The 22,482-nt window shown below is 38.4% G+C and overlaps 1 protein-coding gene across 11 annotated transcripts in view; it reads right to left on the reverse strand.

Moving 5' to 3' along the window:
- LTBP1 (latent transforming growth factor beta binding protein 1) overlaps positions 1-22,482 on the reverse strand; it is a 189,319-nt gene that overhangs the window by 158,876 nt on the left and 7,961 nt on the right. For all 11 annotated transcript variants that reach the window (XM_085576881.1, XM_085576884.1, XM_085576883.1 and 8 more), the window contains one exon: positions 13,838-14,126. In XM_085576881.1, the coding sequence (XP_085433007.1) occupies positions 13,838-14,126 (289 nt within the window). The remainder of the gene's footprint in view (positions 1-13,837; positions 14,127-22,482) is intronic.

Raw genomic sequence — 22,482 nt, forward strand, 5'->3', positions numbered from 1 at the left:
AGAATTCAGGGTTTCCATCGACTTCTATTCACCTCAGGGGCAGTATGCCTGGGACTTTCCACTCACTTGGCTGAATAGACAGGCTGTGTGTCTCCCTCTCCTCCAAGGAGAACCTATGTGATGCCATCACTCCAAGGAGATTGCTACAGAAAGGACTGACTGACTACTCTGGAATCTTCCCAAAATTATCTCCATTACAAGGAGCACATAGAATTATCCTCTACTCTTTCAATTATAGTGGAAATTGGCAATGACTGAGAAGAATGGAAGGAGGGAAAGGGAAAAAAAATACGTAATTATATTGCTGAATTTATACGCCTCTTTTTCCTTTTACAGTCTGAAGTTCTTCAGTCTTCATCACCTGAATTCCCATTAGAAATGTTCTGACTGTACATCTGTGGGTTATATTTATTTCTAATATCACTTCCAGAAGTACATCAAAAGACAATCCAATTTAGGAATTCACTGGGTTTCTAAATAGAACATCAGAACATAAAAAGTTTAATAGATACAGCCCTCCAGGGTGCAACAGAAGGAAAACTCTTCAGGATTCAAAGTGTACTCTACAGCAAAAAGCCGCTATAAGCCAAAAAGGGGAATGGGGGGAGTTGGCTTCTTCTTAAGGATTTGCATGTGTGCAACAGCTGGAATACCCAAACAGGCATTACATAATAACAACAGAAGCTGTTCGAAGCAGTAAGGAGGCACAGCTGGAGCTGGGAATCCAGTGGCCAGTTGTCATTCAATTCAGAGCTTTGAGGTTCCAGTTCAGGAAGCAAGACAGACACCAGAACTTTTGTTCCAGTATATAAGCGTATATATGTATTTCTGCTTCACCATCATTATTAATTTGGCAGTGGCATCAATTCTACAACTATCCCTGTCCATCATGCAGAAACCAGAACAGCATCCATTTTATAGTAGTATTTAAGATCAGATTATACATCAATTGAACACAGTTTATGCCTGTTTGCTACCTTTTCCAGAAGGAGTGATGCTACTTCTCAAAGAATAGCCTGTCAAATTAGATCAGCAAGTTATCCATACCATTTCAGTCATAACAGAAGATCTCTGTGATCTGTAATTTCAATAAAAAGGAGAAAAACCCACAGCATTAGGAGTATGTTACTAGCTGCCTAAGATGATAACAGCTATCATAGTGCTATCATAGATTGTGACAGCTCTCTACCTCACTAAAGGTAGAAAGTGAGGAAACAACAGTAGTATGAAATTTCAGTTACCCCCCAAAGAACAGCACAACACTAAACCAGAATTTTTAGATGTAATTAACACCACCTTCAGGGATCAGCTCATTCAGGATTGCAGAAGAAAATAATAAAATCTTGCTTTGGCCTAACCTGTATACAGGATCCAGTTCAGATATTACTACTGAACAGATGCTTCAAGAGTAAGCAAAACAGACTTCACAACACTGAAGGTGAAAAAAACCCAAAGAGTCTCTACAGCACTTCATATTTCCAAAACAGAAGAATGAACATAAAATGGAAGTGAGCTCAAAATGTTTAATGAACTGAAAAACTGCCCAAATTTAGACCCAATTAAGAAATCTATTAAATAAACACACAGAAGGAAAGACCAAAGAAGACAGTCCCAATTAAGTCTTCTCATGTAAGCTCACAAATACACTTAGAAAGGTTCTTATGCTTTCTCCATGAAGGATTCTCAGGATCTATTTCAGATTGAAGCACTAGAGAAGGTGGCAGAACAGACAAGAAACACCAATAGGTCATAAGACAAGGTAATTATCATACAAAACTTGTAGGAGTTAAACAAGATCCTACCTCTATTTTGTAGTGCTCTGAGCACAACAAAACCCAATAGAGAAGAATACAGTAACTTTCAATAACAAAAAAAAAAAAAAAAATACCACACCAAAATTAGATGAGTGTTAACTTTCTTTACTATTCACGTGGAACATAGGTTTTTTGTATAGTTTGTTACAATTCATGCACAGTGCCTGGAGAGGTTAATCACACGCAATAAACTCTTAAGAGACTGACTGGAATCTTGGAATCTCAACAGAGCTGTTTCCTCCCTCTTACTGTAGTGAAACTTGTTCATGTTGGCTTCCTGACAGATGAGTTGTGAATGACAGGAGAAGGGGTGGAGGATTCTCCTACAAGCATTTAGTTGATCCTTCCTTCACACTCAAGATGAAATTAGTAGTGGAAATTGTTCAACAGCATGGGCAGGCAACAGTTTCCCTGCTAGTACTCCAACACTAACCACCCTTTTCTTGCACCAAAGCTTTACTCAGGCCAGTGATGTCACACAGACACATAAAACCAATTGTTGCCATCACACAGAATAACTTTCTTCTCTTGTCTGGAATAAGCTCCGGCTGGCTTGAGAACCCTGTTGGCTCCCTACAATTTAAGTCTCTGTTTCAAAAAGATTTTATTTCTGAGAATCCTTTTTCTGTCAAAGATACTAATGAAAAGACTGAATATCCTCTAACAGCTGTTTGTGAGACCTTCACTTAACGAGAGGATAGCTAAAGTGTGGCTAAAACAAGACATTCCTGCAAAAGTAGGCTATGTCATCCAGGAACATCAATAATTTGAAGTATAGGACTGCAGCTGCATCCCCCGAGTGCCTTGCAGGCTGCTGCAGTACTGATAGCCTATATTTTCAACATTCTTTCCAAGATACCTCTCTTTTTCTGGTGGACACAAGTTCACTGTACATGCACAGTACCTGACATGGCCAGATACTACGTGGGTCTAGTCCCTTGAAAAGAGTCTGTGTGGAACTCTCAACAGAAGTGGATACTTGCAGCCTCAAAAATTTCAACCCAAACAGTTGAAGAAATCTGAAGAAACAGTGGTAGATATCACAAATATTCACATTCAAAAGGTCTTATAAACCAGTCATTAGAACAGACTGGACTTGGGCTAAACACTAAATGCTTCCTCAAGGCTGTTTGCCATAATGATCAGCCCACTTCTCACACCATTGTGAGCTAACAAGACCTATCAAATTATTAGCCCATTTTGTAATAGTCCCAGGGTTTTTTGCCTTTCACACCACACTTTAGGCCATAGTGTTTAGACCCCAGTCTACTACAACCCAATTAACAGAAAGTACACAGTCCAGCAGAGGTAACAACATATTATCTGTTAGTGTAATGGCTTAGCACTAAAATGTGCACTAGCAGTGTTCAAAAAAGACACCAAGACTGACATTATTTTAATCAAAAAATCATCTCCACATTCTCTGCCAACACAAATGATCCCAGTCCTGAAGGAGACCAGCCTTTTGAACTAAACAGTGACTTCAGCTCCTGCAGCCCAATGACTACATTTCCCTAGAATGATGAATGGAAATGCTCTTGAGGGCTGACTCAGTGCCTGGCAGCACAAAGAGATGAGTAACTACCTTTGAACCAGTTTTTGTTCTAGCACACATAGATCATACCACTGCCAAAGACTACAGAAGCAAGAGTTAACCACAGTATCAGGATCTCAAAACTCTGGTCTCAATTTACCAATAGTTGATGTCAAAGATAGTTTTAGCCTGGTGCTCCTGCACACCCTCAACTGACAGCGCAGGTCTGCATTATCAGTCCCCAAACAGATCTGATCTTCATTAGGAATTGTCCTCTTTCATGAGGACAAACTTTCAGCAGTGAAACTGTAAATTCATATGGAGTCTCTATGTACATAAGGAGACCTCTCCTTGCAGAATGCCCTACCATAATAAGAAGAAAATGTTAATTACTGTTTTAGAATTTCTAGAACAACATAATTGAATTACTATGTTGATGACTGGGATCAAGGATATCCAAAATAGCTGATCTTCCTCAAGCAATTATAAAGTACACCTAGGATGCAGTGACTGAGAAAGAGAGGCATGTACATTTTTTAATCCAGAACAAACTTTCCCAAAACTTCAATAGCAAAGCAAGAAGAACTCTAACTCATTTATTATGAGGAAAGTAAAATAATTAACTTGGTTAATGAATAAAAATTGTTCTAGAGAACTGTCAGAACTCAAAATGTCCCTCAGACATTTCTGGATGTTCCGGGCCCAGATCAGAAGCATTTCAGACCCTGGCAGGCAGCTGGAAACAGCTGTGATTTTGGATTTGAACCATGGAATGATTTACCAACCTTGCAGGAAGAACAAGAAGTCACAAAAGTTTAGATATTGTAGTAGAAGTAGTCACAAAGTAAAGGGAAGAATTTTTGAGTGCTGTACAGGGGAGTTTTAAGTCTTGTACAGGGGGGGTTTGGTTTTGTACATGGGGGTCAGAAGTTTTAAGATGGAGGGATTTGGGCCTGCCCTGTCCTCCCTCTTTCTTCTTCCTCACCTCCCTGTTCTTGTTGGCACTCACAGATTGGTTTAGAGTAGAAAAGCACCATTTAATATCGGTAATAGGCATTGGGGAAAAACTATAAACATTTAACACGCAATGTACCATATAAAAGATAGCACCAGCCAGGGGTTGGGGGAGAAAGAAGTCAGGAGTCAGAGAGGATGTTAGGAGTGTGTGTGCCTCTGCCTGAGCTGCTGAGCAAACAACAGCAGCTCAAGAAGAAAATCTTTTAGATAACATGCAATAAACTACCTTGAGACCAAACAACAGAAGAATACTGAGTCTTTCTTTGAAAACACGGGTTGGAGGAGAGATTTTTCCATCACACAGAGCCACCCCTGACCCAGAGGTGAGCTCCAGCAGAGAACAGCTGAGAATGTCTAAGTTGGAAAACAGCTGAGATGAACTGCATAGGAGCAGGGGTTCTACATCCCTGGTATCCTTGGTAAAGATACAGAGCTGATCACTAATTCATCAGCTGCCAGGTCCTTTGCTCTAGGCAAGAAATCCGAGCAGAGAAAGGCTATAGACAGTCACCCCCAATAGAAAGTTCCTAAAGACAAGCACTCTAGCATTGCCCTTTCTATACAACCTTAGTTTTAGCTGGACAATTTGCTGCTGCTGTTTTACTGTCCCAATGCTGAATCCAACACATCAGCAGAGCAGGCTGAGTTTGTGAGGACAGCTACAGCAATTCAGGGGGAATGGAATGGAGGATGTGAGCACAAACTGGAACAGGACATGACAAATCATAACAAAGGCAAATAAACATTCTATTATTTTTTCTTTAGATTTACTAGTTACCAGGATGGTCCCTGGCTGTACTGTGGTCCACAACAGAACTGAACAGGAAGATCCCAAATAATTTCAGATTGCCTGTGACTTCACCTCATGTGTGTAATTCCTTTTAGTAATCTGCCCACAGAAGTCATGAGACAATACAACAGAGCTCACATTTCTTGATTTGCATCCATCATTTGAAAAGAGGCTTTCCTTCAGTATTCAATAGCAAGACAATTATCCACAATGAACAAAAGAAATTGTTAAAGAAATGTGCTGCCAAAAAATGACATAATCTAGTGAATTTAAACCACTCCTCTAAAAATTCTGGCATTCCGCAACATGAAAATAAACCCTAAGTAGAAGGAAAAGCAAAGCTTGCCACCTACTGCCCAATGACATAATAGTATATACTAATACTGTCTATCTCCTTTTAACAAAATCCCTTTTCTTGACACAGAGCATACAGAACTGCATCTTGTTTCTTTAATGAAACAAAATACAAAACCAGCATACGGAATATCCAAAAGCAGTCTTTTGGATATTCTTTTCTATAAAACCACTTATAAAATCCCTGACAAGCCTGAAACATAATTTCTCACAGCATCCAAGCTAACAAAGAATTCCTTTTAATATCCTCCAGTGGTGCTAGAGGCTTTATTAAAAGTCTCTACCTCAGCTGCATGGTAAGTTTTAAAGACAGTACTTAAAACTTAAAAAAAATGCAACAGATAAAACCTATCAGAAAATATTTTTTTCCTGTACATATATGGAGGAGATATTTTCAAAGCTATAGACTACATTAGTAAAAAACAGGGCTGTAGCAAACACTGTAGCAAAGCCAGCTTATTGCATATACTTTATTTGTTCTACAAACTTCATGTCTCAGCATCAGAAATGAAGCTTTGTTATGTTTCCAAGTACAGAGAAATTCTCTTCAATAATTACAATGCTTTGTTGAGCTATTACTCCAAAGGTATTAATTTTCCTAGTATATAACATATAAAAAGTAATTTCTGAACAACAACAGGTCCTTTGCTTAGTGTAGGAAGTTGCTTAACTCAATGTCAAGTAGTCATAATTCAGCTGCCTACAAAACTTCTGAGTACACCTGCAGATTTATCTTCAGAAACGATACTGTGCTGCACACTGAAATTAGCCAACAGTTCACATTCTGGCCCTGCAGCACTGCTCTCTACAGCCATGGATAATTTAGGGAAAATTAGATTAAGGGGAAATAAACAAGGATTTACTGCAGAGTCCCTCTAATAGACTGCTGGCTGGTTACAAAGTCTCAATGTATATTTGAACAATAACACCAAGAGAAGAACCCACTGCCTTCATCTGCCTAGTGCTCTTCACCAGTTATAAAAAAAGAAATACCAGTCTCAACAGGTACTGATGAACAGTAATCCCTAAACTTTAGCACAAGATGACATGAGCAATAAACCACCTTAGAAGTGGTTAGATTAGCAACTGATTACACTTGGTATCAAACAGTAATTTGGATTCCTGGGAAAAGTACAAGGGTACATGGCATAGGTAAGCTTTATGGAAACTGCTTCTCAATTAAGTACTTGGACTCTAGCACTGAAGAAAATAAGTTCACTGGAGATGAAATACTTGTCTCTCAGGGTTCCTAAATCATGAGCAGAACAGGCTATTCATAATGAAATCAATGAGGCATTTGTAATTAATCAGACAGACTGATTAAGATACTGCTGATACATCTGCCTGAAGATACATCTGCCTTTGTCTAAGGCCAGTCCACATCACCTTAATGAAGATTGTTAATCCATCTAGTTAGCATTTTGCTAGTGTAGCAGATAAGACTAAGTAAAACCCCTGAAGAGGGCTTCTTTGTGTCTTTGTTATCTACTTAATAAGGTTATTAACAACGGAGTCTCAATAGCAACTGGAATTTAAGACAATACCAAAAGTTATATTGATACACAAGACATATAAATCAGCTAATTGGAGCAACTAATAATTATAAGGGCTAAAAATTTAAAGGACTTTAGATCAAATATTAAGCAAGATTTATGACACAAAGACCAAAGATCTACAAATACAAGTTCAAAATACCTGAAACAGAGGAAAAGGTCCCTGCTTCAGTGATCATTTGATAATTATTCTCACGTTGTGTTTCTTCCTTTGAAAGTTTAAGGTACAGATGTATTTTGACAGGACACAGTTTTCCAAATCAAGCTATTAAGGTCTATTTACAGCTCTAAAGAAGGGAATGAAAAATCACATGAAAACAATTCCCACTTGTTGCAAGGAAAACAGCTATTTGAAGAGTTGATTTTATTTCAGGCACATCCCATAATCATTACTGTTGCACAGTAGTTTATTAAAGTAACCAGAATGGGTTACTTTTATCTGCTTGGCTAAAAAGTCTCAGTTAAGTATAAAACTGTTGCATAATTGTTTTACAATCAAACACTTGCTAACAGAGAAATCTCTTTAGCAACAAAGGTTATAAATGGCACAATGTTGTGAATGACACAAACAGCAATATATCAAACCAAACTAACAATACAAATATATTTTTGTGAAACTGAAGACACACTGTCATGCTTTCCAAGAAAAGCTGTGCTCCTTCAGTCCCACAAGCCCCTGGAAAGAAGTTCTTCTGATAGTTTCCCAACATCTCCCAAAATAATTAATTGATGTAAAATACTGTAATTTCCAACAGTTACAGAAAAAAAGCAAAACAAACCAAAAAAGCCAAACCACAACCTGAAAAAGCCACTTTGGAAGAGAACAGACCATATTGCAACAGAGTAACAAGTAACATTAAGAACACCTCACTAAAGCCCTCCCCACCTATGCATTTAAACACTAAATGGTCAGGCACATGTGTTTTCAAACTAGGAAAAAAAAAATGCTATGGTTTGAAATGGTAGCTTACTGTCTGCTTTTCAACTGAGCTGACAGCACCATTACAGCTAAGAGGCAATTTTCTTTCTTGAAAAGCAGTGCCTTGAAAGCCAGACAATGATTTCCACACACATGGAATTTGCCTAAATCACTGACTCTTTTTGCTGTATTGACATACAGGAGCATAGACATATTCCAGTAGCAGTCAAAAAAAACCACAAACTTAAAAGTCAACTTTACCTCATTGAATGTGTTCAAGTTGCTGGGATTGTGAGAGGGAAGTGTACACTGACATTCTCAAAAGGAACATGCCTTACAGGATAATATGGATAACTGAGCTGCATAAACTCTTTACAAGTCTATTAGGAAGAACATGAATAACCTGATGGCTAATAGGGTCCACTGTGCTTCCTTGCAAAAAACACTGTGCAAAAGGCATCTCAGAATCCACCCCAAAGAGCTCACAATGGAAAAGTTATTTTCCTGATTCTCCCTGGAGCCACCTTGCACTAGCAATCCTAAGACAAGCACGCCATGAGTTCATTACACATTAGAAGTCTATACTGAAGTAATGCAGTTGTAAGCATAACCTGCAGACAGAATGCCAGTTTTGCATCTCCCTGACACAAAGCAGTGAGCTTAAGAACTGCTGGAAAAATCTCACCTCTGACTACCAGAGTTAAATTTTGCAGTCTGTGAACAGTAACACACAGTGCTAATACAAGCTCAAACAGCTCTGTCACTGGGCTCTAGGAGGGCAGAACCAGAAGTCCATGACTTATAGACCAAAGCTCTGAAGCAGCAGATAACAATCCATGGTTGTATCTCTGTGCAAGAGTATATAGATTTGGTACCAAAATGGCTGAAAAGTAGCCCTACAAAAAGTGGGGGTCCTAATGGGTGAGCTGAACATGTGTCAGCAGCATATCCTCACATGAAGAATGCCAATCTCATACTGGGCAGCAGCACAGTCACACAGGTCAAGGGAGAGATTACTGCCTCCATCATGCACTCATGAAACTGCATCTCAAATACTGTGACCAGTTTTGGTTTCCCCAAATCAAGACAGCAGTACAGTGGAGCAAGGCCAGTAGAGGGCCACCAAGACTGTCAGAGAATGGACTCGCAACATAAGAGGAGAAAGATTTCTCAGTTCTTAAAAAAAAAATAATAGCTCAAAGGGATGATACTGAAATCTACAACTGCCTTTTGAGAATCTGTAGAGGAGGCTGAGCCAGACTTCTTAGAGGAATACAGCAAAAAGACACAGATAACAATAAATGTGCAACAATGGAAACTTCAGCTATAAAAGGAGAATACTTTTTTTCTCTGATGGTAGTCAAACACTGCAACAGAAATCTGCAAATATTGGAGATCTCCAACCTTGTAATCTTGAAATCTCAACCACACAAAGCCCAGAGCAACCTCTTGTAAGTGATCCTGCTATAAGCAAAGGTTTGGACCCAATTGCTTTATACTTCCAACCTAAGTTTTAACCCTGCTGTTCTTAAAAAAGTTCCCTTAAAAAAAAAGACAACGTATTTTTGGACAGAAGTTCAATATCATCAAGAGTTTCCATAAATTATTTTCAAACAGATTTCACACTTAAGTTCAAGTGCAAGGCTCTTGTAAATAAAGAGTTTCTCTTGCTCTGCACATCTTCAGTACAAAACTATCATAATGGTGGTGAAAAAGGATGCCCTCCAGATGCTACTTTCACACTAGCTTCAAAAAGCCCATCTATAATCTTTTTTAGATCATCACCTGATATGTCATCATATTAACCAATCACAGAACCAAAAGTTCTAGAAAATAAATTACATGCAAAGATACAAAAAAAAAAAAAAAATACTGCTATGCAAGAAAGGAAATAGCCAAAAGAGCAGTCTCTTATACTTTACAGTGACCCTCAGACTACAGGAACTTGCACAACAGAAAATCAATAATCTCTACAGATTTAAAATATATATGTAAACATTTAACTTGAAATTATATATTATACAAAGCATGTATTCAGTTCTCTGTTATGACTGTCCCACATTGTTGATTTCAGTAGGGTCACAACAGTATGCCCAGTTCTTATTTCAGGCATGTTTTTCCAATCTAAATTCACACTGATTTGCCATCAACTAGTTAAAAATGGGAAAAAATAGTTTAAACTGGAAAAAATACTACATCTTTGAACAGAAGTCAAAAACCATCTTTTAAGACATCAGTTGATAAGCTTACTGAAATCAGCAGACAATACATCTGCTTGTCATATCATGGGACTAGACCCAGTGACCCAGGAACACAGGTTTGGAAGGGACCTCTCAGCAGAGATTCCTGGGCACATAAGGCACACCAGTAAGTCCAAATCTGTCACCTGGAGTCTGTGTGTTCACCACTCCTTTGATGAGCTTTGCTTTGTACACCATTAAAGCAGATTTTCACATTTCATCACCATCTGCCTCCAAAGGAGGCTGAAGGAGCAATGCTATGACACTTCAGTGTGTTACTGACTCCAGTTAATTGATGCTGTACTCATTCTGGTGATCATTTCCAAAACTGTACAAGAAAGATCCCTTAAAAAAAAAAAAAAGTTCTTCTCACACAGATGGTAAATTCAGAAAATCAAGCTGTTGGAGCTATCTTGCTGCCAACAAGTGAGAACACAAGATGTGAAAGGAACACCCAGAGTTACTGGAGAGCTATCACAGGAATTCACAAAGGCCCACAAAGCACGCCTGTTACTGAGATCAGAATTCCCTACAGGTGCCAATAAGAAGCAGATTTTTGTTTCTGAAACACCACTTGCTTTCAATTACAGAAATCTATACCTTCTGCTAACATTTTTCTGAGATGAGACCTTGTACCTGACAGTATATCCATCTTCAGAGCACAGCTATGACAGACTTGCTGAACCCAGGATATTCCAGGAAATTAATCTCTCTCTAGCTCTCCTTCTGTTCAGCACCTTATTCTTCAAAAAAAGATATCTGGAAAGAAATAAATTAATTCCCTGCTTTCCTAAATATCATTGCCATCATGATCCTAAGAAAGCATGCATGAATATATCTTCATGACTGAAGTTAGAAAAGTTGCACTGCTATATAAAACAGAAAAAAATTAACAGAGGATGGCAAAACAGAAGCTCTGTTGAGGAAAGCCTCCTCTAGGAGCTAATTTAGGTGTTCCAGGTTGTGTTCTGCCCTGTCTCTCACCAGTCCAGCCCTTGGCTGCAGAGCAGCAGTGTCCAGATCAGCATACCTACCACACTGACAATGTGGATGCTCCAAGAGTGGGAAAAGGAAAAGCCATTCCTAAAGTATCTGGGCAGCCTCACACAACACCCAAGATCACAACATACCCAAAAAGGAATTTAAACAGGAACTAGCCTGTCTACCCCTCTCAGTGTTAGAGACCTGATCTCAGAAGGATCTTTCATCCCTGTAAATTGTCCTAACAGTCATACATGAGAACTATCACTGGCACACATTTCAACAGCTGTATCTAAGCATCCACCTTCTGTTACACTTGATACAACAGCTTTGGTTTGTGCAGTCCCTTTCCTCTCCATCTCCAGCTCCTACACCTGGCTTCAGCCAAGGTTGTAGGCTGGCGTTCTCAGGACCTCAGAGACTCGGTTTCCCATTTTCCCATGCCAATATTAAGCTGACTGAAATAGATTCATCTTCATGCCACCTCAAAGAGTAACAGTTCTACCTGAAAAAGTCTCTCCACAGGAAAAAATCCTAGGCTGATAAGGCTCACATGAACAACAAAGCCCACTGCATATGGAAGCATGCAGAAGCAATTTGGATAGCAGGTAACGGGGGACTGGTTTTGTCAGTCTGAAGTTGCTCCCTCTACATCTGTGATGATATCTCATGCAAGCAGGTAGAGATTTCAGTGCAGCATAAAATGCTATAGGTATCCTCTAAAAATACTTTGAGCATCATAGCCCAACAACCATCATATAGCATAGAAAAATATCAACTTACCATCTTTTCTTTTTTTTTTTACAAGAGGAACCCTTTATCCCTGACATTATTCCTGGAATAATGGAAAGTAAGCCTTCTCTAGAGGCTGCCACAAACCTTCTGAGTACAATTTTAGAGTGCTTAAAAGATGACAATTCTTTTTTTTCAGGCAAGAACAAATTACATTCTTTTATCTTTCTTCCCCCTTCTCCTTTTTTATTTTTTGTTTTAAGTATATTTTACTACCCAGTTTGGACAACTGGCCTTTATTGCAAGAGAAAGGAAAAATCCGTGAGAATGCTTTTGTGTAGAGGGAGGGAGAAAAAAAAAAAAAGTGTACTGTACAGAAATCAGTACTGATAAGACAGGAATTGTCTAGCCTTTTGTACTGATTTGTTGCGCTGATCTTTATGAGGCCAAGTAGAGAGATCAGGTGATAAGTCCAGCTGGTCTGGAGAGGAACAGGAAAAAAGCCTGATGATTTTACTGGAAATTTCCCCTTCACATTAGTCACTTCAATAAACTTTGCTTCACTGGTAGGAATGAAACTGGACTCAGAGTACTAGGAAGTACTAAAACTAGGTAGCAATTCCTCTGTCTTTCAAGACTGTGGGTGTATTTGGTCCTAAAGCCCCTTCTACCTTCTACCTTTCTGAAAGAACATACTGGCTTACAGCTTAGAACTCCAAGAGAATTCAGGTAAATTTCTCTTATTATTACACAAGACATGTAGGAACCTAGTTGAGCTTGTGGATCTACAGTTATTACAAAGAAATAGAAGGATTTAGGAGGAAAAAAACCTTATAAAGGGGTTATGAGACCACAAATAACACTTGAGTGTCCAATGATCTCTGTTCTCAGATGTAGCTTTGGAAAGGAAGTGGCACTTTGTTGTCAAGAGCCTATGATGACTCAGGTGCAGAATTGTATAATCATATACCACCCACCCTTCCACATTCATTTTTACAGTTTCAAACACAGGATTATCCTGATTATCTTTCTCTGGAGACTAGAAGCAAGACAGACTACACCTTCCTTAAAAGCAAAAGCAACCTCTCCAAAAGCAACACCTCCTACAGGACAGAAAACCTTTTGCCACTGACTTCACCTGAAAGCAGAAGAACAACAGTAGCTGAAAACACCTAAAACTGTTCACATTCCACTTGATTGCCACCTTCTTGTGCACCTCCCTCCCCAAATTATCAAAAGGGATCTTGAAATAAATTAATGTTGCACACATCAATAAAAACAACAGTACAATTAGAGAATTGTAACTCACATTAAGTATTTAAAGCTCAGAGAAAAAATATCAAAGACTGGCTAAGTCACCAGCTACACTAAAGAGAAAAAATTCTCTAACAAGATGGGTATTTCCTTGCTGCTTATGGCAGTCAGACACAATGCTGAACCTCAAACACAAGCAAGCAGAAATATTCATTGTAGCACAGACACGCACACTTCTATTAAAAGAGAAAACATAATGCAAATAGAAGAAACTAGAATAGAAGCACCAAATCTTACTCTCCTCAGTTACACAATGTGTCAGAATTCCATGTCAGACTTTGTTCTAGGATAAACCCAAAAGGTCACCAGTGTAAATTAAGACTAATTCCTCCAAAATTAGTACAGCAGTATCATTCTAAGGAAAACAGATGTTGACTGATACCATGGGATATTTTGTTCAGGTAAGGAAATCTGGCTCATAAGGAATAACAGTCTAAACATCCACTGAAATCTTACAGTTAAAACAAGAAGCCATTTAAAAAAAAATCTGTGACAGTTTACAAATCAGATTTTTTGAAAACACTTACAAGGAACAAGGTTTTATAAATCTGACATACTGAACTACTTTGAGAGCAAAGAAAACACTTACTGTGGTTGCATTTGCTGAGTTAACCCAACAGGAGGCTTCTGCTTGATTGTGAATGCCATCTGAGCCATAGGGCTGACCTTTGGTGGGACCTGCACCTTCTGAGAGAAGGTCTGATGGGCAGCCTGCTGGGGTATGGGCCACGGGGGAACAGCAGGGCTCCGGCCTCCAGTGGAAGATGTATCTTGCACGATTGTATCCTCACAGGAATTACCTTTTGTTCCTGGTTTACACACACAAAGCTGAGGTCGCAGGCACATCCCTCCATTTTGGCATGGTGGTGCACAGTTAGCTAAGGAAAGACATTTTAAAAAGTACCTGTGAAACAAAGCATGAAGGAAAATGCAAACCCACCCCACAATAAAAAAAAGTATTAACTGTTATTGTTAACTGGAGTAGGAGAGAGAAACATTGCTAAGCTCCACAAAAAATAATGTACAAGTTGGTACAGCTTCTACTGATTTCTAGCAAAACAGACTTGCACAACATTTGAACAACTTCAAAAAGTAATTTTCTGCATCTAAAAAGTGCACCAGTTAAATAGTGAAATATAGCATTATTTCCAATCTTAGTCCTTTCTGTTCAGTATCCCTTCTCATAGTTTAAAAACCTAAACTGCATCTGATGAAACAATACTACACAGATACAGAATTCTGCTACTGATTCAGGCTGGGATTCATTTTACTACTATTTTAAAATTAGATGCTGCATAGGTACATAGAATGAAACCCTACAGCCACATTATAGATCACCGAAACATTGCAGAGGAGCAGGAAGCAATTCAACCCTTCCCACTCTAAAACCCAAGTGACGTTTCCTGCAGTACCCCCACTGTAATAACACAAGAGACCTGAACTGCTGCTACAAAGACTTGCTACACCTAGGCAGAAATGACAGGTGCTTGTGATTATCCCAGACCAGCTTCTACAGATTCTTTGTTTCATCAGTGAAAAGGGATCAGATTATTTAAAATACACTTTGCCTTCGGAGAGGAATAATTACACTGCTTTACACTGCTCTATCTAGTGACTACAGAGGGAGTCTGAATAACCAGCCTAAACTCAACATCTAGCTTGTAGATGCAGTTAATGCAATATCAACTCCACTCTGAATGACAAGAAACTTGGAGGTGCAGCAAATCCCATCCAAAAAATGGAGGGAGGGAGGAAGGAAGAAAAGCAAAAGCAACTGCTGATTATATATATACATAATACTGCAAAGGCATGTCTACCTTGAGGATTTATTTTGGATCCTGAAATTTTTCCATCACGTAAAGATGGAAAAACAAATTAATTATCTTATCTAAAGGACACAATTTAGCATTAAAAGAAAGAAAATAATTCTTCATTATTCTCATTAAAGATGGTATACAATGAAGCATGTATAAGAAAAAAGCATGGCTGAGCTTAGTTCCTACAAACTAAGTATATTTTAATATTGTTAATGATCCTTTAACATCAACAAAATTATATGTCAGGTGATAAATTTTTTTACTAGAATAGGCGAGTTTTTTACTAGAATAGGCAAGTTAATATCTTGAACATGGGAGTCTACACCATAGATTAACTCAATAGGTTAGGACTGTGTTAGTTTGGAGGCCTAGTTCATCCACTGGCAGGTGTATCATATATACCAGCTGCACGCAACACCAGAATTGCCCTACAACTTAAATCTGAGTTTTGCATGGGGTTTTTTCACATACATTTTCCCCTCTATGTGAAACTTACCTTATTTTCAATAATACTTAGCTAGGCTACCTTAACTGCATATTATGCACCTCCCTGGCAACACAAAATTAATAATTTGCTCACTTCTATTTATTTTTGAGACTCTGTCTTGTCTTTGAGTTCTGAAAAAATGAAGACTATTTTCATTGTAAACTTGAGAAGGGATTTGCAACAAGCATATGCTGTAACAGATAAGCCAAATCTTCCTTGTGCCTTATTTATAAAACTTAGATTTTGCCATAAACAGTGAAAATTCCTTTATATGCACATGACTGAAATAAATCATATCTTGGAAAATAAATTCAGGAGCCTAAAATTCTAGTTAAATTTCAGTGACTTCGGAGAGACTCATGAGATCAGAAGAGTGACCCCATCACCTGGGCCATCTGTATAAAATGTGTAAAGATCACAGTAAAGAATCTGGGCCCATTTGAGAGTGCTTCAGAAAAACATCTCAAAAAAAAAATCTTTAAAAAAAGGCAAGACTTTCAAAAGACACATTTTTACATTAAGAAAGCATTCTTATATTTCTGGAGATTTATGGACACATGCCTATATTAATCTCTAAGTTTCTCAAGAAATTATTTAAAAACCAATGACAACACAGAAGTAAACTAAGAAGACCACACCAGAAGTCAGTATGAAAAAATAACCACTCTGCTGGGACACTGATTATGCCATATCTCCTCTCAAAAGTGAAGTAACAATGTATAGATACACAAAAGACAACCCTGGAAAGACTGCAACTCTTTTTCCTGTAGTTAAGAACCAAAGTTGTGCTTCAGAAGCCTACAAACACTTGAGTTTCTACTGATTAAAGTGAAGGTTGCAGAATTTAAAACTATAAAGCTAGAAACAGAACCGGTTTTGAAATTACCTCATCTTTTTTTGCCCACACAGACATGAACACTCTTACTTCACTGACAGTAATGTAAACCCTAAAACACATTACACTTACATAAAGCAAATGCTCTGCAGGACAAACAGCATTACTCTGACTGGCCATTAACAAAAGAACCATCAGGAAATCCAGCAACTATAAGACCAGTGACAACAGGCTGAAAACCCCATCCATTAAATCTTCACAGCAATGAACATTTTGACTGAAGTTCTTCATTAATGTTGCATTATAGAAGATCACACAACTGGATAAAAGATCATGTTTTTAAGAAATAATTAAAATGAACATTTTAATTGACATAATACAGCAGTTTAGTTTCTAAAATGTTGAAGACAGCTGTACTGTGCCAAATGAATGACCTAATTATTTTGTTTGAAGACAACAATAATGGCCCATAAAACTGAAAACACCAGTATTTTCCATAAAGCTAAGCTTCCAAAAACTGAAGCATGGAAGTATTAAGTTCAAAACTGAAAAGCAGGCCAATATACTGCTGTTAAAGGCAATTGGCTTCATCCTATTCAATTCAAGGAGGTCATGACTGGAAATTCAAAATGGAGCTTGGCAAAGATGCAGATAATGAGACTAAGCTTAGTGGATCAGATTAGAGCTCCACTTTGTCCAGTGTTCTCCCTCCATTACTAAGGTAGATAATTAAGGACAGGGTGAGACACAATAAGAGTTTATACCACTACAGCTTTTAAGAATTAGAGGCTCAGCAACTTCCTGAGCAAGAGTGCTAGTTTTATGTTTAATAAGTCTCAATAGATTTTTCTGTCAGAGGTTGACTGATCTGCCCTTTGAGCTTCTTCGCAGCAACATCCAAAACTTGCTGTGCAACAGAAGTTGGCCACATTGAAAGGCCAGGCATAGACAATATATCCAATCTTCCCTCACTTTCCAGAAGTATGGTTGTGGTGTGGTTGACCTGGGCTGGATGCCAGGTGACCACTAAGCTGCTCTACCAGTCTCCCACTAGACAGGGGAAAGAGAATAAGATCAAAATCAACTCATAGGTACAGATTACTAAAGAGAAAGTTTGTGTGCACACAAATAAAGCAGAAAAAAAAACCAGGTTTATTCTTTACTTCCCATCAGCAACTGATGTTCAGCCACTTTCCAGGAAGCAGGGCTTCAGCAGTTTGTAGGGGCTGCATCAGAAGGCAAACTTTGTAAATAAAAAATGCCATCTGTTTCTTCACCTTTACTTAGCTTTTCTATCTGAGCCAATGTCATTTAGTATGCAATATTCCTTTGGTCAGCTTTCCCAGTTGTGTCCTCCCCCAGAATCTTGCCCATCCAGCCCATTGATGGGGGGAAGGGAATGTTGGGAGACATTGCTGGTGCTGTGCCAGCGTTGGTCAGCGGTAGCCAAAATCCGGGAATGTTACCAATACCTTTCTAGGTACCAATGCAAAGCACAGCTCCAGCTCAGCCAGACCCAATGCAGTAGGGAAGGAACAAGGATTGTCTTGGGTTGGTTTATGTTTTAAACCATGTAATCTGAATCTACTGAAAATAAAGTCACAGTGACACATTTGCTTTGGGAGTACCTAAGTCACAGAAAACCCAAAATTGTATCCCATATGCTCATCCTTTTTAGACATCTTTCCCTAATCAACTACTGCTCACCACTCTCTCAGACAGACTACTATCAAGTTTGACAAATGCCTATCAGCATATCATGGTTGTATTTGTGACATTCTTTCAGAAAAGCAAGGCTAAAACAACATTAACATTAGGTTTATACACACCCCTTCCAAAACATCTTATGTTGGTTTGGGACTGATCTATACATATACACTTTTCAGTCCACATGCTCATGTCATTACAGTTAAAGTATATATAAATATTTGCACAAGCAAGACCTAAAATAAAAGATTTATAATAGTTTCAAAACAAATATGTTAAAACTTCTATATATACAGAGTGTAATTTGTTTCAATACATTCTAAATGAAGCACAATTTATTATCTGGCATCAGTAAGTATAAAATATTGTCATTTATGGAAGTTTAGATAAAAATGTATTTTTTTTTCCACTTCAAATGAACAAAAATACAAGTATAACTGACTCTACTTGTCCTAAAAATGTTTCTATTAAAATAATATCAAACTAACACTAATTCTCGGATTAAGATCATTATAATCTCATTCCTATGCTAATCACTTCTTTTAACTTCCTCAAAAGTAACAACACATATACAAGTTTATTTCCTTGTGTAGAACAGAAATCCACAAAAAATTATTTTTCAGTGCAAAACTCATAACAAACAAATTTAAATATCCCAAAAATTGTCTGCACACTAGTATCTAGCCTTTTAGCCTCAGCTCCACCTTTAAGTATTTCCTTTAACAAACAATTGCTGCTGGTTTGTACTTAAAAGTCCATAAATATTTTTCAATGTCATTCCTAAAGTTCTAATATTTTAACACAATTACTGTAACAGTGTTGTGAGTCTTATGCTATTTCTAACACACCCATCCACCAGATTTCTTTTTCCACATGAAACTTACTTTTTTTTTTTTCTCCTCTTGAGCACACAAAATAATTCAGCACCAGTTTAAAGAGAATGCAACTACTTCCAATAAATTTCATCACAGTGCACACTGGCAGAGTATGTATCAACTTCTCCCACAGGAGTGTGTAAATCCTGTCAGGCACAATACATGCCAGAGGGCAAATAATAGAAAATACAGCAATTGGAAAGAGTATTTTAAGTATAGGGCTGTTTCAGATTCCAGCACAAAATGACTGAGAAACGATGCATGCATCAAGTTTATAGAAAGGGGAAAAACCAACACTATGACATCTGTGCACATCTGTCTGTGCTGATGGTAGAGTTTTCAAGTTTCTTTACATGCAACATAGGAATACTGTTAAAAGCATACCAAATACTGGCTTATTGCATGAATGCAAGATTTTTATTCCTCAGTCACACAAGGAAACCAAACCAAAGCTCATTTTGGTTGAGTGCACATCCTAAACAAAAAGCTGTGATACAAAGGTGCAGCGTCCCCGCCCCAGAGCACTGTCCTCAGCCCCAGCTAGCTCTACTGCGGGGCGAATAGGGCGAGTGGAAGCACCCTCCGCTGTACCCGGCTGGGCTTTGGAGAGTGCTTTGTGGGTCCTGAGGTCGCTGCTGATTCCAACGGCGAGGAAATGAGGAGAGACACTTGTTGGGGGCAAAAATCCGATGTTTATTGAGGTCCTGTGGACCCAACAGCACCGGAGGGGGCCAGCCAACAAGAGCAACTGAGGGGTGCTGGCAACATGTTACATAGGGAGAGGGAGGGGGCCCGATCAGCCAGTGGGGAACAGACAGGAGTGACTCTTGTGGGGATTGACATCTGGGGGATGCAGTGAGGGGGAGACAGGGTAGGGGTCCCAGGACCTCATCCAATCACTCGGTGCCCTGGATGGAAGTTTCTAGAGGTAGGGGAAGGGGCACCGAGTGACAGACAAGGCACTTGGGAGGGGACAGGGGACTGACTTGGCATTTTCTAGGGAAACTGACACTTGGGGAAAGGCGGGAAAACTCAGGGAGAAACCAAAACAGTATGGGGATACACTGGAACAAACCATGACAGAATAAAGATGTAATAAAACATATAAAACCGCAACTCCACACAAAGGCACCTTTAACTCCTGCTGGATTGAAAGACAGAGTGATGATCCCCCACGGATTCCAGAAGAAAAACAGAGAAGCACTTTCCTTGGAAAGCAACAAGCTGTGGGTTCTGAAAGTACAGAGGCATATTACAGTTTGCCTCAGAAAAATCTGAATATGGTGCTGACATCCTGAAGATCAATGGTTTCAAAGAATTTCCTGTTCTCCAAACTATGCTACTGCTTAGCTCACCACTTACTTTTTCACTTTCACTCTGAATACCCTTTTAAGTATTAAGTCATTGCCAGGACTGAGGATGCAACTGGAGTCTAGAAACCCAAAAGTTCACTGAAAAGTTGAACTGATTTTTCTGGGGACCTAGTTCTCCGAGTATCTCACACCAAAGAGGTTTCAAAAATTGAAAAGTTTACCAGATATTTATCCAGTAATCTAAACATTCATTGAGAATTAAGGAGAGAGGAATTTGCAACCAAGGGTGATACAACCTTGTAAAAGCATTATATAAAAAAAAAGTAGAAATTACTTCTATATAATCCTAAGAAATTACATTAACTGCAGAAAACCTGTGTGACTGCTACACTACTAATGGAGGTAGTATTACAACCATCTGTGTCTTTCTACACAGGAACTTGTTTTTATCATAACTATATGGTCTTAAGGAATTCTTTCCCTAAATATACTTCAAATGAAAGCATGTGTTGGAATTCTTTGCTGTCCATTTCAAACCACCAGATTCATTCCCACAACGGCATGTAAACATGACATCCAGGAAGGGAGGAAAAAAAAAATGCTTTTAGCATACATATTTCTTTTAAAACAAACACACAAAAAATCAGTTTCTCCCTTAACCTAGTGTCAACAATGTACTTTACTAATATTATATTCTATGTATCTCCATAATATAATCTCTGAATGCCAAGACTCATCAGAATTGAATAGCAACTGTACTCAAATACTTCAAAAGCTTAACTTTAGCAAAAGGATGCATTATTCTATCAGCAACAAGAATGTAACACACTGTTACATAATTTTCATTCATGTTGTGTTTACTGGAGTTTATATAATATAAATATTTAAGACTGTACCATCTGAGAGACATTTTAAAGTATTAAATTATAGGAAATTATAACTTTGCACATTCTGACAATACAAACATTTCACATGCTACAAATCCCTTTATCATTCCAGTGCCCACAAATAAAAATGAAAATTGTTCATAACAGAATGGACTAAGCCAAGGAAACCAGCAAATCTACATGTTACACTCTGGTTTTGCTGCTTGAGTGGTTAACACTCCAGAATGCAATCCCTTTTAATTCTCTTAATGTTTCTCAATACACTGCTTACTCATTTTGTTACAAAATACTTCGTAATAAATTTGCAGGAAATTGAACTAAGACAAGCTCAGTAAAAAGGCAACTGGAAATATTTAACTGGATGCAAGATTCAGATAACTGAAGTGTTATAAAAAGAGACTAGAGAAAAAACTATTAATTACAATAATGTAACAAAACAGTAAGCACAATAAAGTTTTCTCTAAATTCAACCAATTCTCAATAAGAGTTCATAATTCAACTGAACTTCTCTGAAATTCCAGGCCTAAACTTCCATCTAGGGATAATAAAAACCCAATCTCAATTATAAAAAAAGCAAATCTTGCCATAGGACACAAACCAATTTCCCACATGCAGGGATTACTATCTGCAGTTCACAAAAAAAGAACATGCCCAAGCAGACCTATTTTTAGCTCTGTATTTAAATGAACATCTTGCCTTACTAAATGTAAAATGTTTCTTTCCTCTGTGTTTGCAGTCATAGGTGTGGAGAAATGCTAAACATTTGCTTTCTTTCTTTAGTCAATGCACAGGATCTGTTTTCTAGGCGTAAATTAGACTACACAAGTACTGCTGCTTTTAAAGGTAGAACAAAAGCCAACTAAAGAAAGAAACCTCAATCCTAACCCAACATCAATCTAACAACTAACATATCAGTTACACAGCATGGACTGATTTGGCCACACGAACCATCAATAATCTATTAACACCCAGTACTCCAGAGTTTGAACAAGGAGACAGTTTAGGGAGATGTGTGCCCCTTTTCATCTACCCTCCACAAATCCTACAGCTCCCAGGCAATCCAAGCTTCCTTTAAGGCAGGATCAGTTGGCACAAGCAGCCCTTGGTGGTGAGTGCTGCACTTTTCTCAAGGCCTCACAGAGAGCAGAACCCCACCCCTCACTACAGCCCTGCTTATCCCAAGGTTGGGAAGCTCACTGATCCCATACACAAAGCCACTTTGCAGGACAGGAAGGAGAGGGGAGGGCCCCTCCTTCCAGCTCTTCCCTTCTCCATTCTCAGGAAGAGTGGCCGTAAGGAGAAAGGTGTAAGAC

The sequence above is a fragment of the Lonchura striata genome, chromosome 3 (assembly GCF_050655825.1).
Source record: "Lonchura striata isolate lonStrDom1 chromosome 3, ASM5065582v1, whole genome shotgun sequence".
NCBI lineage: Eukaryota > Metazoa > Chordata > Aves > Passeriformes > Estrildidae > Lonchura > Lonchura striata.